Below are 21,789 nucleotides of genomic sequence, written 5' to 3'. Positions count from 1 at the left end.
GAAACAGACAAATGTCAGTGTTGTTCTCTCCCACAGAAGACAGGGACTGCACCCTTTATTTTGAATGCAGAAAATGTTCATTTTAATACCACCTAACACAACCTTAAAACGAAAAATGCAAATTTAATTCAGCTCCAGCGTAGACACACACACAACATATCACTAAAGAGTAAATTCTTACATTCATTCTTGCGTTCATGAAAGTTCCTGTGATATAATTTAAAGTGCACAATGATAAAAAATCTTCTTCTCGTCATAATTATCTTGGCCAATGAAAAGACAATCGCATATTGCACTCAGTATCCCCTCAGTATTTCTGTTCAAGTTGTTATGGTCTACAGACACACCTTAGGACAGGCTGTAGTATAAGCTAAAAGGCACTTCTCTGCAGCAGCTTCACTTTAATGATACTGGAGTCTTCGAATTTTGTGTAGCTGCTGCCAGAGAGCAATTTGTTATTGGGTTCTTCATTGTTGTCAAGTCAGTTGAGACAGGAAGGAATCGATGACCTAAGGGAAAAAGATGATTTTTTTTTGTGTAAGAAAATTCAGAGCCATTAATGACTGTGGTAATGATTTATTCATATATGCAGCACTGACCTTTGCCATGTCCCCAGCAGTTCCTGGAACAGATTTCAGTAAAGGTTCTTGATGCCATAACTCCAATAAACGCTGATTAAAGACCTGGAAATTTCTGTAGCAAAGATAAATAAATAAAAATTACTGTAACAGGTGTGTATTTGAATCTATAGATTGTGCCAAATACCTTAAAGAGTGGAAAACTATCACTAGTTTTATGTGGTGTTTAGTTGTTCCTATGTATTAAAAGGTTGTGTAACAGGTAGTGGTAGTCATTACACATTATGTCTATTTGTTTAGCATTATGTTATTTTATTTACTGTGTCCTAAGAACAAAATGTTGCCTGGGTATACTAAAAAAATATCTTTAGAAACACTTACTCATCCAATGGAAATTTAGTTGATCCACAAAAGCCACTGGCTCTTAGTTCCTCACCCCAGTTTTTCAAAACTGAATTTATCCACTTTAAACCAACAAGAAGATACCTGTGAGAGTCAAAGACAACCTTCAGTCCTTTGCAATTCTGTACAGTAATTATCCTGCTACATCCTGTCTGTTAATCTGTGCAAAGCTGTTCATTACAGCAGGAATGCTCACTCTTCATATGGATTGCTGAGGACTTTCTTAACTAAAGGAAAGATGTCAACACAACAGCCAATGGTGATCCTGGGGGAATCCTCATCAATTCTGCAGAGAAAATTAAATCAAAATAACATTTAATCAGCTTGTAGTCAGTGTACTCAGACTTTTGCAAAATTTCAACTCACTCACCTTTTGCTTAGCAGAGGGAGAAAATCAACAAACACACCAATATCTTGGGTTCTATAAAAAGAAAGACAGTAATTTGGAATTTCTAACAAACATACTGTGTCATATTTTTAAAACAAACTATACACTACATGTAAGTACCTCAGAAAGTATGTGAGCAGCTCTCCAACATTTCTCTGCCACAATGTTAAAGACACTTTCAGTCTTAGATTTCTTGCAAAGAGCACATCAGTCATTGTGCTATGATCCCTTGTTAGCTGAAAAACATTGCTGGGTTCAGATACTTTTATCTGCATATCAGTAAGACAGTGATAACAAAAAAACAGACAAAAGCAGACAACACACAAACAGATAAAAAAAAGCTCTGACAGCATGTCTGACCTCAGTGAGAATACAGTAATCAGCTCTCTCAGAAGCAGCTCTGCCGGTCCTGTGGTTATTATTGGCATTTAGTGGAAACTCCAAAGGGTCCATGTCGAATATCTCCTGTTGCATATCCTGCCTGTACATCATCTCATTCTCCTTGTTTGCAGCATCGCAAGTCCTCCCGCTCCCGAGCTGCTTCCTCCGAGCCACCGTCATGTGATGGGTCTTCCTTTTACATGACACCACCCGTTTCACTCTGCCTGGATTGTTGCCAGACCGACTCACCGGATACCTGGGCAGGGTGAAATTTTCAAACATTCTGTTGAAATCCAAAACTTCATATTTTTAATGAGGTACTTACTGTAATTTAACCACAATACATGCACGACCCACCTTCTTTTTGTGAACTCCTCATTTTTATCATAGTCCACCTGTAAATATATATATATGAACACATATATACACGGTGATAGACAACACCAGTATAAGCAATAAAAGAGGTCCGGCATATAAAAAATACATCTCTGTGTTACAACTTGCCACCCAGCTCACATCCTTTGTGTTTCTGCCATGAGGATAGGTCACTCTGTACTGGGATACATCCTGTTTTGATGCATGTTTAGGACTTTGGTACTCCCCATCGTCACTGCTGGAGTCCATGAGATCTAGAAGAAGAGAGGTTCCTTTTCATCAGCTATTGTTACACTTAATTAAATACATACAAACACATACGCAGAGCGAGCACAATGGTTTAGGTCTCTAAATCTATTGTTAAAAGCATTCAACAACATTTTGCTATGTCTTTAGGTGGCAAAAAACAAAAAAAGAAAGCCAGCATAGTAAGAAAACAGACATTATGGGAAAAAATGTTAAATAAAGAGAAGAAGTTTTTGTTCTCCAGCAGAGATGCTCTACAACTGAAGCGTCTCTGATCCAGTCAAACAGGAACTCCAGGCTAAGCACATTAAAACCCAGTTTCCCACAATCCACATGGGCATAGTTGTTGTTCTGCTGTACGTGACGTAGCCAGGAAGTGCGTCCAGACCAGCTGAGTTGTATTGTGAGTGTTTTTAGTTACCAGTTTAACATTTAGATCACTTATTCGGGTCAGGCAGTGCTAGAGCTTTTGGTCAGTCTTGTTCGTTATCTCTGAACCTTAACTGTTGCTCAGAGACTAAATAACAATATCTTATGTTATGCGTGATACGTTATAGCATTATGTACTGTTAATAACTGAGGGTGTTACGTGCTAGCGTATCTCATGTTCTGTTAATAAGATTAAAAAACAAACAAACAAAACACCTGGCTAGTTTAACGTGACGACCGGTCGTCTAGAAATTAGTCTAGGAGCTTCACACCAAACCTTTAGGCGAAGGAAATAACTTATTCCGTTATGTGTTTCTGTGTTGCGTTACTCACCTCGTTTTCCTAAGCAGCTATAACAGAGTTAAAGCTTCCCTTCGATTCTTTTATGCAACTGCCAACAAGCTAGCATCCAGTTTCAGCTGATAATACCGCCCAGTATGAGAGAATAATGCGTCCTATTCATAATGTCATTTCTGCGCCCTCTAGCGACTAATGAGGTATAAATGGAGCAAATTTCAAAACCAAACACTTCCTTAAAGCAGTGGTGTGCATTTGTGGCTTTAAATCACCGTGCCAGTCAGCTGATCTGACTGATAGACACGTTGAGGTAGGAAGAACTGATCAGTGAGATCAGGTGGAGTTGTGTTTTGGCTCTAATGATACTTGTATTTGCCTTCACGAGCCATGACCGTGACAGTGCCTTCATCCTGATCGGTGAGGCGAATCAGCTGTTTGCCACAACAGCACTTCATTGATCTGAGACAAGCTGTGGCTTGTGGGCTGATCTGTGCTTTACTTAAGTTCACTTCAACTGCATTCAGCTTCCCTGAATGCACAGGGAAAAACAACATCAGCTGCTTTTATTGACTGATCATCTCTTTTGTGCTTGCTGACCTGGCTGTTTTGTTTCTGCAGTTTCATCATTCAGGTTGGCTGATGTAAAAGTCCTCATCAGACACTGAAGCACGGCCTGTGCATGGGCATATGTGTGTATTGGTCCCTCTGAACGACTACAGGTAGGATATTTTTAAGCTGTACTGTTTTATCATTTCAAAGGTGACACACTGATCCACCTGGTTTTGCAGTATATCAATAGACTCAGTGTCATGTGATGTTTGGCATGAAAGCTTTGAACGTCATGTGACCAAACACTTTCATTTCCTGTACGTGTGTTACTAATTGAACCAAACTTCTGGTCCTGCAGTCCAGTGTTAAAATGGTGCCTCTTCATGCTGCCTGTGCTTTGTTAAGCCTTGCACCCCTGTTGGTGCTCAGTGTTCCTCCCATATGGACCCAGCCAGAGCAGGTGCACCTCTCTTATTCAGGTAAGCGTATGAACTGTATCCATCAGCCTCATGTGGTTTTATTTAGTGAATTTAGTGAATAGAATTTTCCCCTCAGAACTACGGTCTAGTATCCAGGTCATATGGATTGCAGATTTACAGATGTTTTGTACAAATCATTCGCCATTATAATGATTGAAAACAGTGGCATTTTTAGAAAGCTGAACTTTTTGTTGCTGTTCTGGAGCTCTGCAAAGAATTTCACTTAAATTCAAATTCACTTTCAGTCATTTTAATATTGAATAAAGTCTGTTTTTCATGTAAGGCAGCTAATTTAATGGCTGAAGACCTCGATGAAGGTTAATTCCCTGCAGCAGCAACATGTCCTAGTGTGCTGAATCATTACCTGTGTACTTTGTGTAAGTCACAGAGGTGAAAGACACCAGATAATTGCCTCAGCAGCCATACATATCTCTGATGTTAACCTTGGTTCACACACAGTCTGTGCAGCATAAATGTCATTTTGTTTATTCCTTATGAAGGTGAAATGTGGTTGTCATTAAGCGAGTTGATGTATTGATGAAATGAATACCTGGCCAGTCGTCAGCTTAACTCAGCTTTCTGATATGAGTTATACTTTGCCAGCAGCAAGATCAAAAGCAGCACTCTTGTGCAAAGTCAGCTTTTTCATAAGCAACTCTTGGCTTCTATAAACACAAAAGTAAGTGAATCCAGTTGTTCTGTCAGAGAAATCTACATCACAGTTCCAATAATTGGGCCTTTTATTTCCACAGGAGTGCCAGGTTCTATGGTGGTGACCTGGACCACTTTTAATAAGACAGAGAGTAAGGTTGAGTACGGCCTCCTGGGGGGTCGGCTCTTTGAGATGAGTGCCAAAGGTGATGCCACTCTGTTTGTGGACTCGGGAGCGGAGAAGAGGAAGCTGTTCATCCACAGGGTCACTCTCACAGGCCTTAAACCTGCTGCTACATATGGTGGGTGGAGCTTTAATACTGTTGACATTCACTTTGTCAGAAATGTTTCTCCATAAAAAACGGTTTTTGTTCTCCTGTGTAATTTCAGTCTACCACTGTGGGAGCGATGAGGGCTGGAGTGAGGTGTTCTCGTTCACTGCTCTGAATGGCAGCACCAGTTTCAGTCCCAGGTTTGCTCTTTATGGTGACATGGGCAATGAGAACCCTCAGTCTCTGGCCCGACTGCAAAAGGAGACACAGCTCGGCATGTATGATGTTATCCTGCACATAGGTAAGCTCCACGCTGGTAGAACCGGAGCAATAGCAATATATAGACATTAAGTTTTGCTGACTAAGCCACTAGTTATACATACATAGATCCCTGGGACAACAGAAATGTTTATTCATGATACCTGTTCATCATTTGTATGTTTTGCTTTTGAACAACATGGGTTGGAGGGCAGTCACTTCATTCCTCCATCACATCACATTTTGAACTATAAATAAGAAGAAAGTAAAAATCTAAAATAAAAAAATCTTAAATAAAGGAAGACTTCCAAGGAAATGCAACTTTTTAGGGACACTTATTTTAGCACAGTCCACCAGAGATATACATATTGTTGTTATTCTACAGTGTGAGAGATTAAAAATCATAAAAACACTTAAATGTCCATTCTAATCTGTAGATATTTGTGTTTTTCAGGGGACTTTGCCTACGATATGCATGAGGTATTTTACTCTTCTATCTTTTCAATATCATAAACTCTGATCACATTTGTGTCCAGTTTTGCCCAAGGTCACTGACAACAAAATCTTTTATCAATAACATATCTTCATGAAGCCACTCTGATATTCAGCTAATTCCTCAGTGACAGATAAAATAAGCCACTTCACCTTTCTCCACTGTCCTCATCCCAAGACTCACCACTATTTATTATTAGGGCATATAAAGGCTGTCAGCTGTGGTTGAGACACACAGCGTGTGATTAGTGTCACTGTGAAATGCCTTAAGCCTGCGGTGAAAGACGAGAGTTTGGGTCATGTTGCCCAAGTATTCTTTGAATAGAAGAGCACCATTCAAAACCACAAATGTTAAGTCTCAATAACATTTTTGCTCATCTAAAACCTCACAGCTGTCATCGTTGATACCCAGCAGACATACCGGTAACCTTGTCTTAGATGCTAATGTTATTTTTTCCTTAAGTTCCTGCGTTATTCATCCTTTTTTTTCCCCAAATATGGAGATATGCTAAATGCAATCAGCAGACTTTACTGCAAAAAATAATAACCATAATTCATCCAAGCTGTGTCTGTATCAGGAATGTGAAAGTACATCCTGTGGCTTCACTGAGAAAGGGAATTTTGTCTGAAAGGTCATTAATGACTGTGGCAGGTAAAAGCCATCAGTGAAGTGCAGCGTTTTATTTTTAAAAGCTCTGTATTAAAAAAAAAAAAAGAGACAAGAATGCCTCTGGTTTCAGGGTGGTTTGTTTTGGTAGACTGATGACACATTCTTCAAGCTGTCTGGAAAATGGACTCACACAGTTCTTATACCTAATTTGGATGAATATGGCCTAATGCAGAAAAATTAAACGTTGTTGTCTTGCGGGAAAATCTTTGGCGTCATCTTTAATGACTGAGTGACTGTTCCAGGACAATGCCAGGATTGGAGATGAGTTCATGAGGCAGATCCAGTCCATTGCAGCCTATGTGCCCTACATGACCTGTCCAGGAAACCACGAATTCGCATAGTAGGTGGAATTTCAATTCTTCTCACTCTGTCTGACATTTGTCTGTTTTGTTCGTATTATGAACTCAGACACACAGTTAGTGAAGGATTGTTTCTTAAAAGTGACAGCTTCAAGAGAAATTCATAACTAGTGAGTCAACATGGAATAAGTCTGTTTCCCTTTTTGTTTATATTTTGTGCCACATTCTGCTCAAGAGCAGAGGTATAATTAATGGGTTTGGGACAAAAACAGCAGTACATTCTGTTTTTCATATTGGTGAGAGAGACTTGGCAGACACCCCCTGACAAATTGCATCAAAACTGGCTACTGTAAATGTAAATTGTGTGCGTGAATGTTTTTTTGGAGGGGGGAGGTGGTCAGCCACAGTTTTTCCCCAATAAAGAACACACTTTGGTCTACTGAAAACTCACTGTACCATTTAAGCAGATGGGAGCTATTTTAATCTCTAAAAGCTGGAGAAGCATCGGAAACCACCAACATCTAAACAAGGCAACACTCTCCAAAACAAACATTTATCTGACTGGGAAGCATCAGCTCTCACTATCTGCTTTTTTAGTTCCCAGATATAACCCGTGGTTGCAGGAATGCGGTCTGCATTTTGACTCATCTTCTGAACTGAATGTGTTGTTCATATTTAAGCCTGGGAAATGTTCTAGACTGAAACACAGGATAGTGAGGGGAGAACCACACGGCAACTTGATTAATTGTCATTTATCTTAAACGTATGTGAACTTAAAACATTCTGCATGTGAGAATTTGATGATTTTCTTTGTCTTAAAAGATAGCAAATTGAATATCTTTCAGTTTTGGACTTTTGGCCAGACAAAAGACACAATTTTAGCTTGGAATCTGGGAAATTGTGGTGGGCATTTTTCCCTCCTTTGTGACTTTTCATGGATAAAATTTTTAACTGGTCAATTAAGAAATTATTTTGTGATAAATTGTTAAATAATATAATTGTTTGTCAGTTCTAGACAGCCTCCAGTCTGCATCTTGCATCTCTGTCCCCTTCTATGTCTCCAAAATGCTGCTTTATTAGACGAGTTAATTCTTGAATTTGAGTCTGTTTTCAGCTTTTGTAAATAATGAATCAGGATGGGTTGTTTTAACAGCCTAATATGGCTCAAAAATGGACCACTACCTATAAACTATAGCTAATAATCTGTCTCGCTGATGTAAAATGGTAAAATATAATATACTGTCTTGTTAGGCAGATGTTTTCAGTCCATTTTGGAGTAAACTTTGGAGTTCAGTTCAGTGGTATTTCTGTTGAAGATGTTGCAAAATGATAAGACCTCCAGCAGCCTCTGCTATTAATCTAAAAAAATTTCCCTACATTCCAAGCCCATCTGCAGGAGTCAGTTGTGTGTGTTTATGCATTTTGAAACACTTAGAAGTGCCTGATCTTGCACCATAATATTTACTTGCTGCTGCTGTTCTGAAACAGTCCTCATCTGGCCTTGTCATGCGTAACATGACTACTGCGTGGTCTTTATTAATAAGCTGCTAACAGTAGTCTCTTTTTCTTGGCTCAGCATCCTGATATAAGAACCTAACATCAAGAACCAGCTCGCTGCATTACATAACCAAAAATCCAACTCGTCTCTCCCTGTCCTATACCTAAATATGTTTTGCTCTGTGGTGTTGTTAAGAATCCACATATTCTCAGCAGCTGGCCCCTGCTTTTTCTTCTCCACTCGCTGTTGTGTTCCCTCTCAATATGCTTCTCTGTTCCTGTCTCTTTCCAACCTCAAAACCTAATTGGTAAAAGGCAATTGAAACTGCACCAACCACAAGAGTTTTCAGTCAGCATTCCAGCAAGATGAGAACAGTGGATCCACTGAAGATGCTAAAGCCCCAATCAAGACGGTCTTTGTTCACCAAGCACAATATGGTTCATCAGGCCCTCAGAGGGACAGCGAAGTAACCGTCATGGTTTGAAACAATGTCCTGCAATGGGGAGTCAGTGACACATACTTCCTGAAGACCACAACTGGTTCCTTTTGTCTCCCTAATGGCTGGAATTATGCTCATCAGATGATGAAAGGGAAAGATTTGATGATGAGGAAAAAGTCTTGTTTGGTCAGCTTAGGAGTCAGGTTGTTCACATTGAATTTGACAACCACCAGATTTTTATCTCCATCTTATTTTAATGGAAACGCAGACGCACATGGAAACAAGTGTGCTCTGGGTTATAGAGGATGACTCACATGTTGGACTCCCATAGTGTAGATTAATGAAACAAATAAAAACTTATCATATTTGTACCACAAAACGAGAGCCTTTAAACCCTGCGGTTGACTTTATTCCTACAGGCTAATCCCTTCCCTCTGGGTCTACCCAGTTATATCACTCTATTTGGATTCATAGAGTATGTGTATTATTTTACGGAGTAGAAAATTGATTGTTTATTTCTGCTAAGTAGATGGTCCCTTCACAGATCCCTGGGTATGTTTGCTTGTACCATTCAGAGCCACAAGATGGGAGTATGAACTCATCTTATGACTGTTCCTGGTTCAGTGCCATATCAGACAACTCCACATCATAAATGATTTTCACAGGAGCAGATCTCACATTTTAGTTCTGTTTTTGCTTACAATGCTTGTGTGTTGGGATCACCATGTCCTATAAATTTCCATTGTAACATTGTTGGAAATGCTTTGATAATTGTTTTAAGTATGTACCAAATGATCAGGACTTAAATGTGAAATTTTAAGGTTTAGTTACTTATTGTTCAAGATTGTGTTGATTTTGGGTAATAATAGTGTTCCAGACAGTTAAACAAAGTTTTCAAGCTGCACACAGAGAACTTCCCTTGTGCTGACTGACAGCTCAAAAAAGCAAGTCTCTGGCTGGAAACGTTATCATTATGCTATAGAAGAAAAATGGTCTGACATTGGCTTGTTTGTATTTCTTCAAACCATTCACAATCATCTTGTGTGGCGCGAAAGACCAGGATGCAACAGCAGTGTCCTCCTTGCAAAATAGTGGCATACTTTTTTTGGTGGAACACGTGCTCAAGAGGAGGTGAACCCTGCCATTAAAATAGCAAAATGCCCACAAAGAGAAACAAATACTGTAGGCCTGCCCTCGTTTCATGATCCAAATCTTCCTCAAAAGCTGCCATTTTCAGGATGCTAGCTTAGAGGTTGTTGTTGATAGATAGCAGAAGAGGAAGAGAATGCCGACTGTAATAATTGACAGGCTTATAGCAACATCCTACTTCCTGTGAGTTAGACTAATTTTAAACTTATTCAGTTTCAGTAAAGGTCTCTGTGATTGTCATTTTTTGTCCCTGCTCCTGGCCTTTGACCTCTGACCCCACTGTTCTTTAGTTACCCCTAACCCTACAATAAACCAGTTGGTGCAGAGATCCAAACTGTCCCACCCCACCCTTCCCCTGACTGCAGTCCAGAATATTGCCTTTTTTCTCCCTCTTGCATAAGGTAAGAAAACAATAATTCCCATCACCTGGTGTAGTTAATGGCCCGTTGAGAAGATTGGCTCATGCTTTCATGTTGAAATTAAAAACCGTGAAAAGAGTATGGCAGGTGGGCCTCAGTGAGCTTTCCATGAAAGAGTTTTTCCCTTCTGTGTGGTGCACTTATTGTAATTTTTAGAGAATCCCGGTTGAGTGTGGGCCCTTAGATGTTTTTGATCAGTTCTTGTCTTAGAGGACATATCTGTGTATGTTTTTGTTGTCTGGCGCACTGCAAAGAGTCTTGAAATTAGTGGTGGTGAATATGAGAGCTGTGATAGATACTCATAGTGGATTGACCACTACAAGGATCCCACTGTATGTTGAGCAAGTAGCAGCCTCCACAAGTCTGTGCTAAAACAGCTGTGGAAGTCCCTCTAACGTGATGCCTCTAATGGCCGGTGGATCTGAAATTATAGCGTTCTCAAAGGAAGATGTCATGGTTTTAAGAGGGGTCTATTTAGAGGGCTGCTTTCTTGATTGACGCAGATGTTGTACACTCAGCCGTGGTGGTGCCCAAATTTCTGATTATCTGGCTCCAGAAACTGACCATGATCCTAAGCTTCAAAACATCCCATCAGAAACTTACAGGGCGATGTCACATAGGCTACATCCATGTTTTCTCCATCCTTTAATTTGGAGAGGCAGCCACTGATAGCATGGCTACAGCAAAATGTTCGGTTTCTCGGAATATCTAAAACTAGCTACACATACACATAATACATATATTTGCTAGCAGATGTTACCACCACAGTTTTCTGGTCGTGTTTTATCTAATGATATACCACCCTGAGTTTTCTGCCTATATGAACTAAAAAGAGAAAGGTGACAAAAGACAAAAGAACTGCACCAAATCCAAGCATTTTTTTTAAAGAATTGCTGCTTCTTAGTAAAGCTGAGCATTATCTTCATTATACTATGACTGGATTGTGGTTTAGCTGTTCTTTGAGCTCTGGTGTAGGTACAACAACAAAACAGAGGGCAAAAGTCCGTGGTGGTAATCGCTGTTTCATTTGTATTCAAAGAACATCGATAATGTAATCGATTCATCTAACCTTTTTTTTTCTTATCCTCTTTGTTCACAGTAACTTCTCCAACTACAGAAATCGCTTCAGCATGCCAGGCCACACTGAGAGCCTGTGGTACAGGTGAGTGAGGAAAACTATGTCAGCTTTATGGAATAAGTTAAACAGTGGTTGTTTTAGTTAAGGTGGACTTTGACATCCTTAAGCAGGTGAAAGAACCTCAAGCAGTTTTGGTCCATAGAAGTCGACTTCAAATCCAAAGTGAATGCTTGCCGCACACACACAAAGTTAGGAAAGAGAACTGATTTCTTTTCCAACAAGGGGCCCCATGTGAAGTATCAAATGAAGGTTTACCAAACCTCCTACTGTATTTCAGTGAGCATTAATGAGCTGTAAGAGGTAGTCCAGAGGAATTGGCAAAAGAGAAGTGCAGAGATCCCCTCTATTAGTTTAGTTTGCCTCCTATCTCAGGGAAGTGGGGACGGCACAAAGGAGCTATACATCAGGCGAGGTGACTCACAGCCCACTACAGGCCTCCTTCTCTCTAACAGTAAGATAATACCTTGCTGGACCACAGGCCAGCTGCCCACTCCTCAGTCTTCGACACAGACAGGCCTGCTGGCCGAGAGCCCTTAGCTCATGTGCGCGGTTAGCAACAAGGGGAGGCAGAGGGGAACGCCAGAAAGGCAATCTGAAATCCCACGACAGCTACTGGAAACAGTTCATAACATGCCTTACACATGTACAGAACACATGCTTTTCCATTAACCCTGCAGGATGAACATGGAAGCACTCACACAGCACAGTAAGATGTTTATTCTCTAAAGTGGATCTGGCACCACATTCAACAGCGAAGTGTCAGACTAAAATGTTGCCTGATTTTTGGAGACTTTTTTCACACTATCTGGAATTTAAAGAGGCCTGTTCTTGCTTATCTACTGACTTTCAGCATGTTTCCTCTACTGGGTCAAGGCTGTGTATCATTTTAACGATGCATGTCCACAGCTGGAACCTGGGGTCAGCGCACATCATCTCCTTCTCCACTGAGGTTTATTTCTATCTCGAATTCGGCCAGGAGCTCCTCTTCAAGCAGTACGAGTGGCTGAAGAAAGACCTGGAGGTTAATTACCACACCAGTTACATATGTTGATAATGGCTAAGTCCTCTCTTTTTCCGCTTTAGCACAATATTATCTTTCACAGTAGTTCCATTCTCTCTTTCTTCATTATAAGTCACCCTTTTCTTAAGTGCCCCAAATTCTTGGAGTGATCTTCAACACATGGTAAAAATCAATACTAACCTACGGATAATTTAAAAACATGACCGTAAACCTCCCTGCTTCACTGTGTTTCAAATGAATTTTCTTATTCTCCTGTGTGTGCTTTGTCTTATTTATTTTTAACTTGTCTGATCACTCAATGAGGCCAACCTCAATGTTTCTTCAAGTTTAAATAAATGTTTGAAATGAAAAGAAATCAGAAATCCACAGATTTCTCATTTTGCTCCAAGTAAAATCATCTAAGTCTGACACACCCACTTCAATATGCTTGTCTTCTCTCAACCCAGGAGGCCAACAAGCCAGAGAACCGAGCATTTCGTCCATGGATCATCACCATGGGACACAGACCCATGTACTGCTCTGATGACGACCAGGACGACTGCACCAAGTTTGACTCCTATGTGAGTAAACCACAGACTCCTATCCATTCATTTGTACACTTTTTCTAAAGTACACAGTAGCACAAAGCACACTGCCATAGACAATGTTGGTGTAAAGATTACGTGTGATTAAGCGCCAAATTCATGCCTGACGGGGAAATTTTTAAGAGGCGTGTACACTGAGCAAGAAGTCAAGAAAAGATTTAAATTCTGTCAGTGAAGGAGGATGATCCCACTCCTGTTTTAATGGATCATTTTTATTTTCTATGCAATGAGCAGCAGATCAGCAGATTAACAGTTTTATTTCATCACGTGAAGGTTTTTGCAGGATTTGTATTATGCTCTCTTTCCTGACACTTTAATTGCCCCTTGTAGCAGACATGTTGCAAGTCGGCCAGTCCGCATAAGCACACTGAGTATGGCATGCTGTCATAATCACTGTAATTTGGGACCAAATAGTTTCCACTTAGGCTGACTTCTCTCAGCACTTGGTACTGTTTGGAGTGAGGCTGGCATGTGCTTGATGGGGCTCCATCTGGTAGTGTTTCAGGTAGCAGGTAGTGTTTCGGACCTTAATGCCAGTTCATGCTGAAATTATTCCTCTCTGTTGTATCTCAGGTCCGACTGGGACGGAATGACACCAAACCGCCAGCTCCTGGTCTAGAGGATCTATTTTACCGCTATGGTATGGTATCTTTTGGACATCCAGCTGTGTGCTCCTAATGGGTGTTTAGGATCACAAATTTGCACACTCAGACGGACTAATGTCTTCACAGTTGCACAGAGCAGAGTAATCCAAACATCCTTTATTAAAAAAGCAGGCTTTGGTCTGGCTGACATCCCAACAGCCCATTTGCAAATGTTTTTCCTGTATTACATTTCTCAGACTTTTGTTTGTTGCATTTAATTATTTAACTTGTGGTGGAACTTTGTGAACGTTTTGCTTGCTCTGATGTTAAGCTTTGGTTGATTGCTGAGAAATCTCAAAATTAAATGGGCAGAGGATCTGAGAAACACTGGATTCCACAGCAAAAATTTATTTAATTGAGCTGTTTGTGCAGTTATGTTTTCAATAGAAGGTTGCTGACTGTCATCAGATATCTTTCACAGGAGTGGATCTGGAGTTGTGGGCACATGAGCACACATATGAGAGGCTTTGGCCCGTCTATGGTGACAAGGTCAGCTCCTAAATTATTAATTCACACATTATTTCACAGTCTATAGTCTGTGTTTTATAATCAGCAAATGAAACGTGTTATGTTTCACTGTTTAGGTGCGCAATGGGAGCAAAGATCAGCCTTATGTGAATCCAAAAGCTCCAGTACACATTATCACGGGCTCGGCTGTAAGTACTTTCACATCACTGCATCAGTGTTAACATTTTCCCACACAGATCAATGCACAAATTGACAGCAGAATCAACAAAAACAATGTTAGGCATTGTTCACAGTCTTGTCTGTGCAGCGGTTAGTCTGTCACATGAGTTTAGTACCAGCTGTTCCTCTGGTTCAATGTTTTCTGATGTGGTGAGCAGCACAGGGCATGCTTCGTCATCCAACCACAGATGGGTTAGTCATCGACATATCAAAATGGGCCACACTCACACAGCCGCAGTTGTAAATGTCACACAGGACTTTGTGGACAGAGCTCGGGAGAAAGAATGTGACCAATCACTAACAGATTTAATTTATTCACTGTTGATTCCACTGCAGGGCTGCAGAGAGAAAACCGACAGGTTCAATCCAAACCCCAAAGACTGGAGCGCTTTCCGCAGCACAGACTACGGCTACACCCGCATGCATCTGGTCAATGCCACACACATTTACTTGGAGCAGGTCTCTGATGACCAGGTAAGTGGACATGGAGGAACACTCAAGCACAGCAGTTACATTTTAACGGTATTGTTCAAGTGATACTACCTTTTCTGTGTGTTCTAGTATGGAAAGGTGATTGACAGCATATGGATGGTGAAGGAAAAACATGGCTTCAATGCCTGGTTCTGAAGACTGCCATGTTTAAAAAGCTCTCTGCTCAGGGAATGCACTTTGATCTCAAAACAAGCACTATTAATGAAAATGAATTTAGATTGAGAGGTTTTTCAGTATTTCATTTAATTTCAGACATTTTCCACTATGTGTCATCCAACAAGGAGACACTTTCTGATCATTTTCTACTGCAAATGCTTATTATGTTAACTGTACTTTTTTGTGAGGTGTTTTACTGAACAACAGTTTGGAATCAGAAATTGTCAGAATAAATTCTGCTTTTCTTCATGAAACTATGGGTTGATTCTTCACACACATCTTCACTGTCGTTCATCACTGTAGACTTTATTTTTTTTTAGTTTAATTTGTCGTGGAAGGCTAGACTTAGGTCCCTTTCTCTCTTTCTGAATAATTGACAATAGACATGGACAGCAGCATGTGTCTGGCAGACACCAGGGCCCATTATCTTTAGAGCCTATTGTGCATCTCAAAAACCTGGAAATGCACTTAGATCTCTTTTCCATCATCCGATTTAGATGACTGTTGGCTAATCCTGTCGAGATATTGGAGCCTTATTTTATTGTCCACCTGTGTGGCCATTAAGAGCCGAGACAAACAGGCACATGGAAGTCTGCTCCTACAGAAAAGGACTGTTATGTAAGTCAAAGATGTTTGTGGCTTGAGAGAGAAGGCACTTTCCCCGGAGGAGTGTTGCTCACGCCATGACTCTCACCACTGTGTTGGCAATAATTCCTCATACCAGCAAGCTGCTTCTGATGAATACAGGCTGAAAACCATCTGCATGCATTTGTGTTTAGAGTTGTCAAGCTACATGTTAGTGCCATAGTTTAATCATGCTACATGTTAGTGTAGTTTAGTTTAATCATATATATAGTGCATCTGGAAAGTATTCACATTGCTTCACTTTTTCCACATTTTGTTTTGTTACAGTCTCATTCCAAAATGAATTAAATTTATTTTTTCCCTCAAAATTCTACACAAAATACCAACAAAGTGAAACAAGTTTGCTTGAATTTTTTGCAAATTTATTAAAAATGAAAAACATAAAGGGTTAGGGTTAGGGTTAGGGTTTAACATCTACATAAGCATTCACACTTTTTGCCATGACACTCAGAATTGAGCTCAGGTGCATCCTGTTTCCACTGATCATCCTTCAGAGGTTTCTACAGCTTGAGCTGAGTCCACCTGTGGTAAATTCAGTTGATTGGGCATGAGTTGGAAAGGCACACACTAGTTTATATAAGCCCTCACAGTTGACAGTGCATGTCAGAGCACAAATCAAGACATGAAGTCAGAAGGAATTGTCTGTAGACCTCAGAGACAGGATTGTGTTGAGGCATAGATCTGGGGAAGGGTTCAGAAAGATTTATACTGCATTAAAGGTCCCAAAGAGCACAGTGGCCTCCATAATCCCTAAGTGGAAGCCACTCCTTAGTAAAATTCATATGAAAGCCTGTCTGGAGTTTGCCAAAAGCCACCTGAAGGACTCTCAGACCACGAGAAACAAAATTCTCTGGTCTGATGAAACAAAGATTGAAAATGAGAAAAAAAAATTTTGAGGGAAAAAATGAATTTGGAATGAGACTGTAACATAACAAAATGTGTAAAAAGTGAAGCGGTGTGAATACCTCCCAGATGCACTATATATATATATTAATCACTGATGAAAACACTGCAGGATAAATGCCATTGTTTTTATTTGAATGAGGAGCAAGTTAGCCATAAGAAGTTCCAGTAAAGTGCAAAAGTAGTCAGACACGAGTAGCATGTCTGTAAATCTAACCAAGCATCTGGTGAACTTCTCTATGATGTGGATACCCTGCAGTGCAGTGTTGTCTGACTGAACAGACAGACACAAGCATACTGTGATCACACCTCATACTCACACTTTCTTGGGGTGCCTACCCACTGCTAACTGTCACTCACACACTGACTTATGACTGTAAAAGTATCTTTGCAGAGAAGACCTTGCACCACTGAGTTCCTAACCTTTGACCATGCTGTTCTCAGTATATTGCTGTGTCCCACAGAGTGAGAGATGCAAAGAAGAAGCAGCGTTAAGTGCAGATTGCAAGAAACCAGTGAGGGGCCGGAGAGGTTAGCACGTGCTGCCAGACTGTAGCCTTTATTGAATCATTGCATTTGTTTACGATCATGAGCAGTCACATTTATAGTCCAATAAAAGTTGGTCATCTATATACAATGTATGATGCAAAAATTGATTGATGGAAAGTTAAGGCTGTAAATAATGAGCACGTCACGTGGCGTGCACGTTCCTCATCATTTAGTTCATGTGATTTCCCAACACTCTGAAATAAAAAAGAAATACTGATCTCAATCCAGGAAAAAACGAGCAAGAATAAAATAACATGTCACTTCAGATCACATGCCTGTTGCTGAAAAATGATGTGCTTTTTACCGCCTACGATAGAGGAACAGCAGGTTTGTGGCAGTGTGGTTATACAGATACTGATTCTTTGCCTTTATTAGTGCAACAGATTTCTTTTAACACTTCCTCCTCTACTAGCCAATTTATTTTCTCCACCTTTGCAGCCTTTGGCAGGTTAGAAGTCTGATTTGTTAGCTTGTTTCAACAAAACCTACTATAAGGAATTGCCTCTTCACACTTTCGATATGAAGCAGATCGATAACCATATAAAATACCGTAGCTCTAACTGATTCTGTACATCAAGGCAGTTTAGTGAGCTACGTTTGGTCTGCATCAGGTTAGTTTAACGTTAGAATTCATTGGCAGTTGAAGACTTAGCAAAACAGGCGGTGTCTGGTTAGACTTCTAAATGTCCTGAGACCTAGACATGACCACATGGCTTTCCCACTGGGGTTAACTTTATTGCAGCACCCTAATTTCAAATGACACATCAACAACTATTTATCCATTCCCAAGCTTATGGCCCAGTAAACCATAACAGTAATGAACTCTCTCAAGACCGCATGAGAAATTAGGAAGCAGATGTCTCTTTCTTTACACCAAACAGCCATGAAGCCTCTCTGTAAGACATCTCAGAGTGCCCTTCAGTTAAACTCTGTGGCTCACCATCATTATTTATCTATTTTCAAGAGGCTCTAGTGGCTTTAACACTCAACAACAAACTCTCTGAGGAGACAGGAGAGGGCTTCTGTGTGGTATATTTCTCCACGGGTGATCAAGGGGTGGCACATGATGACAGGGTTAAACTATGGAGACTGGGCACATGCGTAATGAATTCAAGGCTCTCAGACGCTGGATCTCAGGGATATATCATCAATCCAGAAGCTCAGTGTTCTTCCATAACCAAAGCGCCACTATTAAGCAGCCTCAGACCGCCACCAAGCCAAACAGACAAGTACAGTCTGCCCAGGCACATCAATGTGCATTCTTGCCATAATTCCACTTTCAACATCAACACCACAATGACTTAACAGGGCTTCAGAATATGCCATAAACAGTAGCACAACATGTACACTGTGAACACACTATATCGCCACAGTAAATCTGAGGTAAACATAATGGCAGCCATGCTGAAACGGGGATTTGTTTTTATACTTGCACAAAGTGTGTGAGAGAAATACGAAACACGTTTTCTCTATTAGAGAAACGTAAATCGAAATACATCAGACTGGGGGTTGGATGAAACCAGTATATTATCTGTGGCAATGTAGGAGTCAGGTCGCCTGGGTCAAAATAACACTGAAAGTGCAGTCTAAGAATCCTCACTGATACACCAGCAGGAGTCAAACAGTATGTGTCCTGTCTCCGGGGTTGTGTAGTAACTTATTACACTCCAAGTGGTACATTGCAAACTTGCAAACCAGACCAAACTAAATACCGACATTTAAATTGTAAAAATATTAAATATGATATGCATTCCTCATTGCTGATGTCATACAGGAGGTGTTGATGTACCTGAGTTCATTTGGGTTGTAAGGGTAATCGCACAAAGGCTGGGAACCTTTGATGTGAAAGATCAATCTGTGTAGTAGGCTGGTATGATTCAACTTTCACCCCCAAAATATAATATACAATGTCTATTACAATGACCAGTGTCTAATAATTTACAGATGGAAAAATTTCCAGGCAGTTTAGACCACAAACATTAAATTTATCAGGAAGACACTCTTGTTTAGTCAAGCAAGAAGAACTCAGTATAGCACCAATCATCATCATCCTGCAATTTAACAGTGCAAGGGCCCCTAATTTTTGTGTCCTTAAGTCATCAATCAGAAGCAGAAGAACCTCGGTACATGCTGATCATATTGTTCTGCATTCAGACAAGGTCGTTCTTGAATGCTACAGCAAGGCAATCCCGAGACCCTTTTCAGTGAGCAGGAAAAACTTCTTTGTGCCAGGGGGCAGAGATTCAATTCGTTAACTTTGAGGCTCAAAGTTAATGAACTTTGAGGGGCTTTGAGAACTGAGTGACAGCAGGGGTATGCTGATGGCAGGCAAAGCTGTGGCATGTCACTCGGCTCAAGAAATCCATGTTCGGGTCTGCTAGGTCCAAAAAATTTCTCATTCAGCAGCTGAGTGTGGGGAAGCTAAATTCATTAAGTTTAATCTGTGAACAATATTAAGCTGGACTTCTTTCCAGTGACTGGTTGTGAAGAAAGCCTTGCTATGCAGAAATGAGCAAGATTATGCATTGTGTCATGCGTCCTATACTTTTCGAAGGGATCTGTTTTTTGTAATGGAAACCAAGTCTTGTTTGGGCTTATTATCACCTAGTTGTCTTAACATTAACCTGTTCTGTGATCACACCTTGTTTGTATTGTGCAATGCCCCCACTGCTGAAGACATTTCCCCCTATCGTCTAAGTCAGGCCAGAAGGATCCAACTCATTTAACTAGTGCAAATGCTCTCAGGACTCTGTCATGCCTGCCTGGCGAAGACAAATTGCACAGCAGAGCTGTCTTGGCTGGCACTGGTGACCAAATGCTCTCACAGAATGCAGCATACTGTTGAGAACAATGCCGGGCTCATTATTGCCTATCCTGTGTCCTAAATGTTGCGCATGCCAGGCCGTCTGTCTGTCTCCTTTAACTTTGGTTACTGTTATGTTCTCACACTTTGCTCCAAAAATGAGGCCTGTTTTTGTTGCTAACAAAATAGTGCTCTTGTTAATTCTTGTTCACTGTAAGATCTGCATTACTGTACAGCACAGCCTGTGTTGAGGTGAATAGCCCGCCTTTGTTGCTTCAGGTACAAAACCATCACTCTATCAGCACTTGACATCTGATCTGTAGCAAAGAAAAAGTCAGGGAGTGGTTTACAATACATGTCAGTGTTTTATAAGAATGGTAACACAAGAACTCCATTAAAGCTCTGGGTTTAAAACCATTTAGATAGGAATGAGGTGATTAAGGATCACAATGTTTTTTTCACACAAAATTTTAAACTCCTAAACTATATTGTTCAAGCTCAAGGACTCTGAGTATTCTCAACCTTCCAGGCACGTGTAGAGTTCGTACTTCACACTCTTCACTGGGAAACAAACAGGAGGGTGGAAACCACAAGCCCTTTTCGAACATTCCTGCTACTACCATTTGACACGACAATCACCCAGTGGTAAGCAATCCCAGCAGTGCCCAAAGGAAATCATTTAGCGCAGTAAGAGTGTTATGACAAGGGCAGAACCTGACTCTAGACATGAGACAATATTTCAACACCTTATTTCCCATGGGAAGTTGATGCAGGATCTTTATTTAGGAACTCCAGTGGTATCCACAATGCTACTGGCAGGATGGGAACCACTAGCTGATGGATCTTTCAGCACTCAGCAAAAAGACAACAATGTCAAAGTTGCTTTTTTCCTATCTATCTGAGGTACGTTTGTCTTCTCACCTTAAGTTCAGGAGTCAACACAGGAGACGTCTCCTTGTTTAAGGCAGCAGTGAACAAAAAAGCACTCAAGAGTGCCCTTTGTGGCCGTTGATACTGACCAAAAAGGGGGGCGTAAGTGTACGTGTTTGAGAGGAAACGCTTTTGCAACTGATCAAGGAGTGAAACTGAAAGAGATTATGGGCAGCACTGAAAGCTGTCTCTGTCCTAAAAGCCACAGTTCAGGCTGTAAAGGTAATCATCCTAAGGAGACAGTTTCCAGTGTTTTTTTGGTTTTTTTGGTTTTTTTTTTTTTCAAGCGTGTGATCATTCTAGAGTGCCTTATTGACTGTAAAACGGTTTTCAATGTTTATGGAGAGATCCAAATGAAGGGGTAATGTAGGTCTCCAGTGTACCTTTAAAAAAAATAGGAAATATTCATAGAATCTGTCCAGAAATAGCAGGTGGTTTTGTCATTAGAGGACATTGATGTCCTTGGCCTGATGACATGCTACTCCTGGACTCAGACAGACAGGTATATCCCCTGTCTAGACCAATGAAGATACCTTACGTCTATTTACCCAGATCATCCAGATAAATCTGGCTTGGCTTTAGGGACAAGACTTGGTGACACTCACAGATGAAATATAATGTAGCCAAAGAACAAGTTAATTGGCGCAAAAACCCATGCTAACAGCATGGGTAGTCGGCCAGTCCAGACTGAAATTCATCCATCCATTTTCTATACTGCTAATCTGCCAGGGTCACAGGGGGAACTGGAGCCTATCCAGTCCCCCCTGCACACAGTTGAGAGGCGTGGTACACTCTGGACTGGTCCCCAGTCAATCGCGGGGTTGACACACAATGTAGATGTATGTGGGCATGTTTTCACCTGGAAAAAAACCCACACAGGCACAGGGAATAACACGCAAGCTCTGCCCAGACTGGGATTTGAACCTGGAACCCTCTTGCTGTGAGGCAACAGTGCTACTGCACCAC

General features: G+C 40.8%; 2 protein-coding genes across 4 annotated transcripts; one reads left to right on the top strand and one right to left on the bottom strand.

Moving 5' to 3' along the window:
* Positions 1-40: 40 nt before the first annotated feature.
* LOC124071937 (KATNB1-like protein 1) lies at positions 41-3,287 on the bottom strand. Of its 2 annotated transcripts, none has more exons than XM_046413005.1 (10): positions 3,133-3,287; positions 2,254-2,378; positions 2,107-2,144; positions 1,729-2,005; positions 1,489-1,604; positions 1,351-1,401; positions 1,177-1,266; positions 960-1,064; positions 600-693; positions 41-509 (listed from the first exon to the last, which is right to left on the bottom strand). In XM_046413005.1, the coding sequence occupies exons 2-10, from the start codon at positions 2,371-2,373 to the stop codon at positions 477-479; spliced, it is 924 nt and encodes a 307-aa protein (XP_046268961.1). In that variant the 5' UTR covers positions 2,374-2,378; positions 3,133-3,287; the 3' UTR covers positions 41-476. The 2 variants fall into 2 exon arrangements, with proteins under 2 accessions (XP_046268961.1, XP_046268962.1); XM_046413006.1 differs by having other exon boundaries at positions 2,266-2,378.
* acp7 (acid phosphatase 7, tartrate resistant (putative)) lies at positions 2,645-15,247 on the top strand. 2 transcript variants are annotated; one of them, XM_046413001.1, is made up of 15 exons: positions 2,645-2,773; positions 3,715-3,815; positions 4,004-4,124; positions 4,877-5,077; positions 5,166-5,348; positions 5,760-5,785; positions 6,710-6,807; positions 11,371-11,433; positions 12,316-12,430; positions 12,877-12,990; positions 13,588-13,654; positions 14,080-14,147; positions 14,243-14,314; positions 14,682-14,819; positions 14,907-15,247. In XM_046413001.1, the coding sequence occupies exons 3-15, from the start codon at positions 4,016-4,018 to the stop codon at positions 14,970-14,972; spliced, it is 1,320 nt and encodes a 439-aa protein (XP_046268957.1). In that variant the 5' UTR covers positions 2,645-2,773; positions 3,715-3,815; positions 4,004-4,015; the 3' UTR covers positions 14,973-15,247. The 2 variants fall into 2 exon arrangements, with proteins under 2 accessions (XP_046268957.1, XP_046268960.1); XM_046413004.1 differs by lacking the exon at positions 2,645-2,773 and adding an exon at positions 2,785-2,842.
* The last annotated feature ends 6,542 nt before the right edge of the window (positions 15,248-21,789 follow it).

Source organism: Scatophagus argus, chromosome 15, assembly GCF_020382885.2.
Source record: "Scatophagus argus isolate fScaArg1 chromosome 15, fScaArg1.pri, whole genome shotgun sequence".
Classification (NCBI taxonomy): domain Eukaryota; kingdom Metazoa; phylum Chordata; class Actinopteri; family Scatophagidae; genus Scatophagus; species Scatophagus argus.
This window is presented reverse-complemented; position numbering and strand designations above follow the sequence as displayed.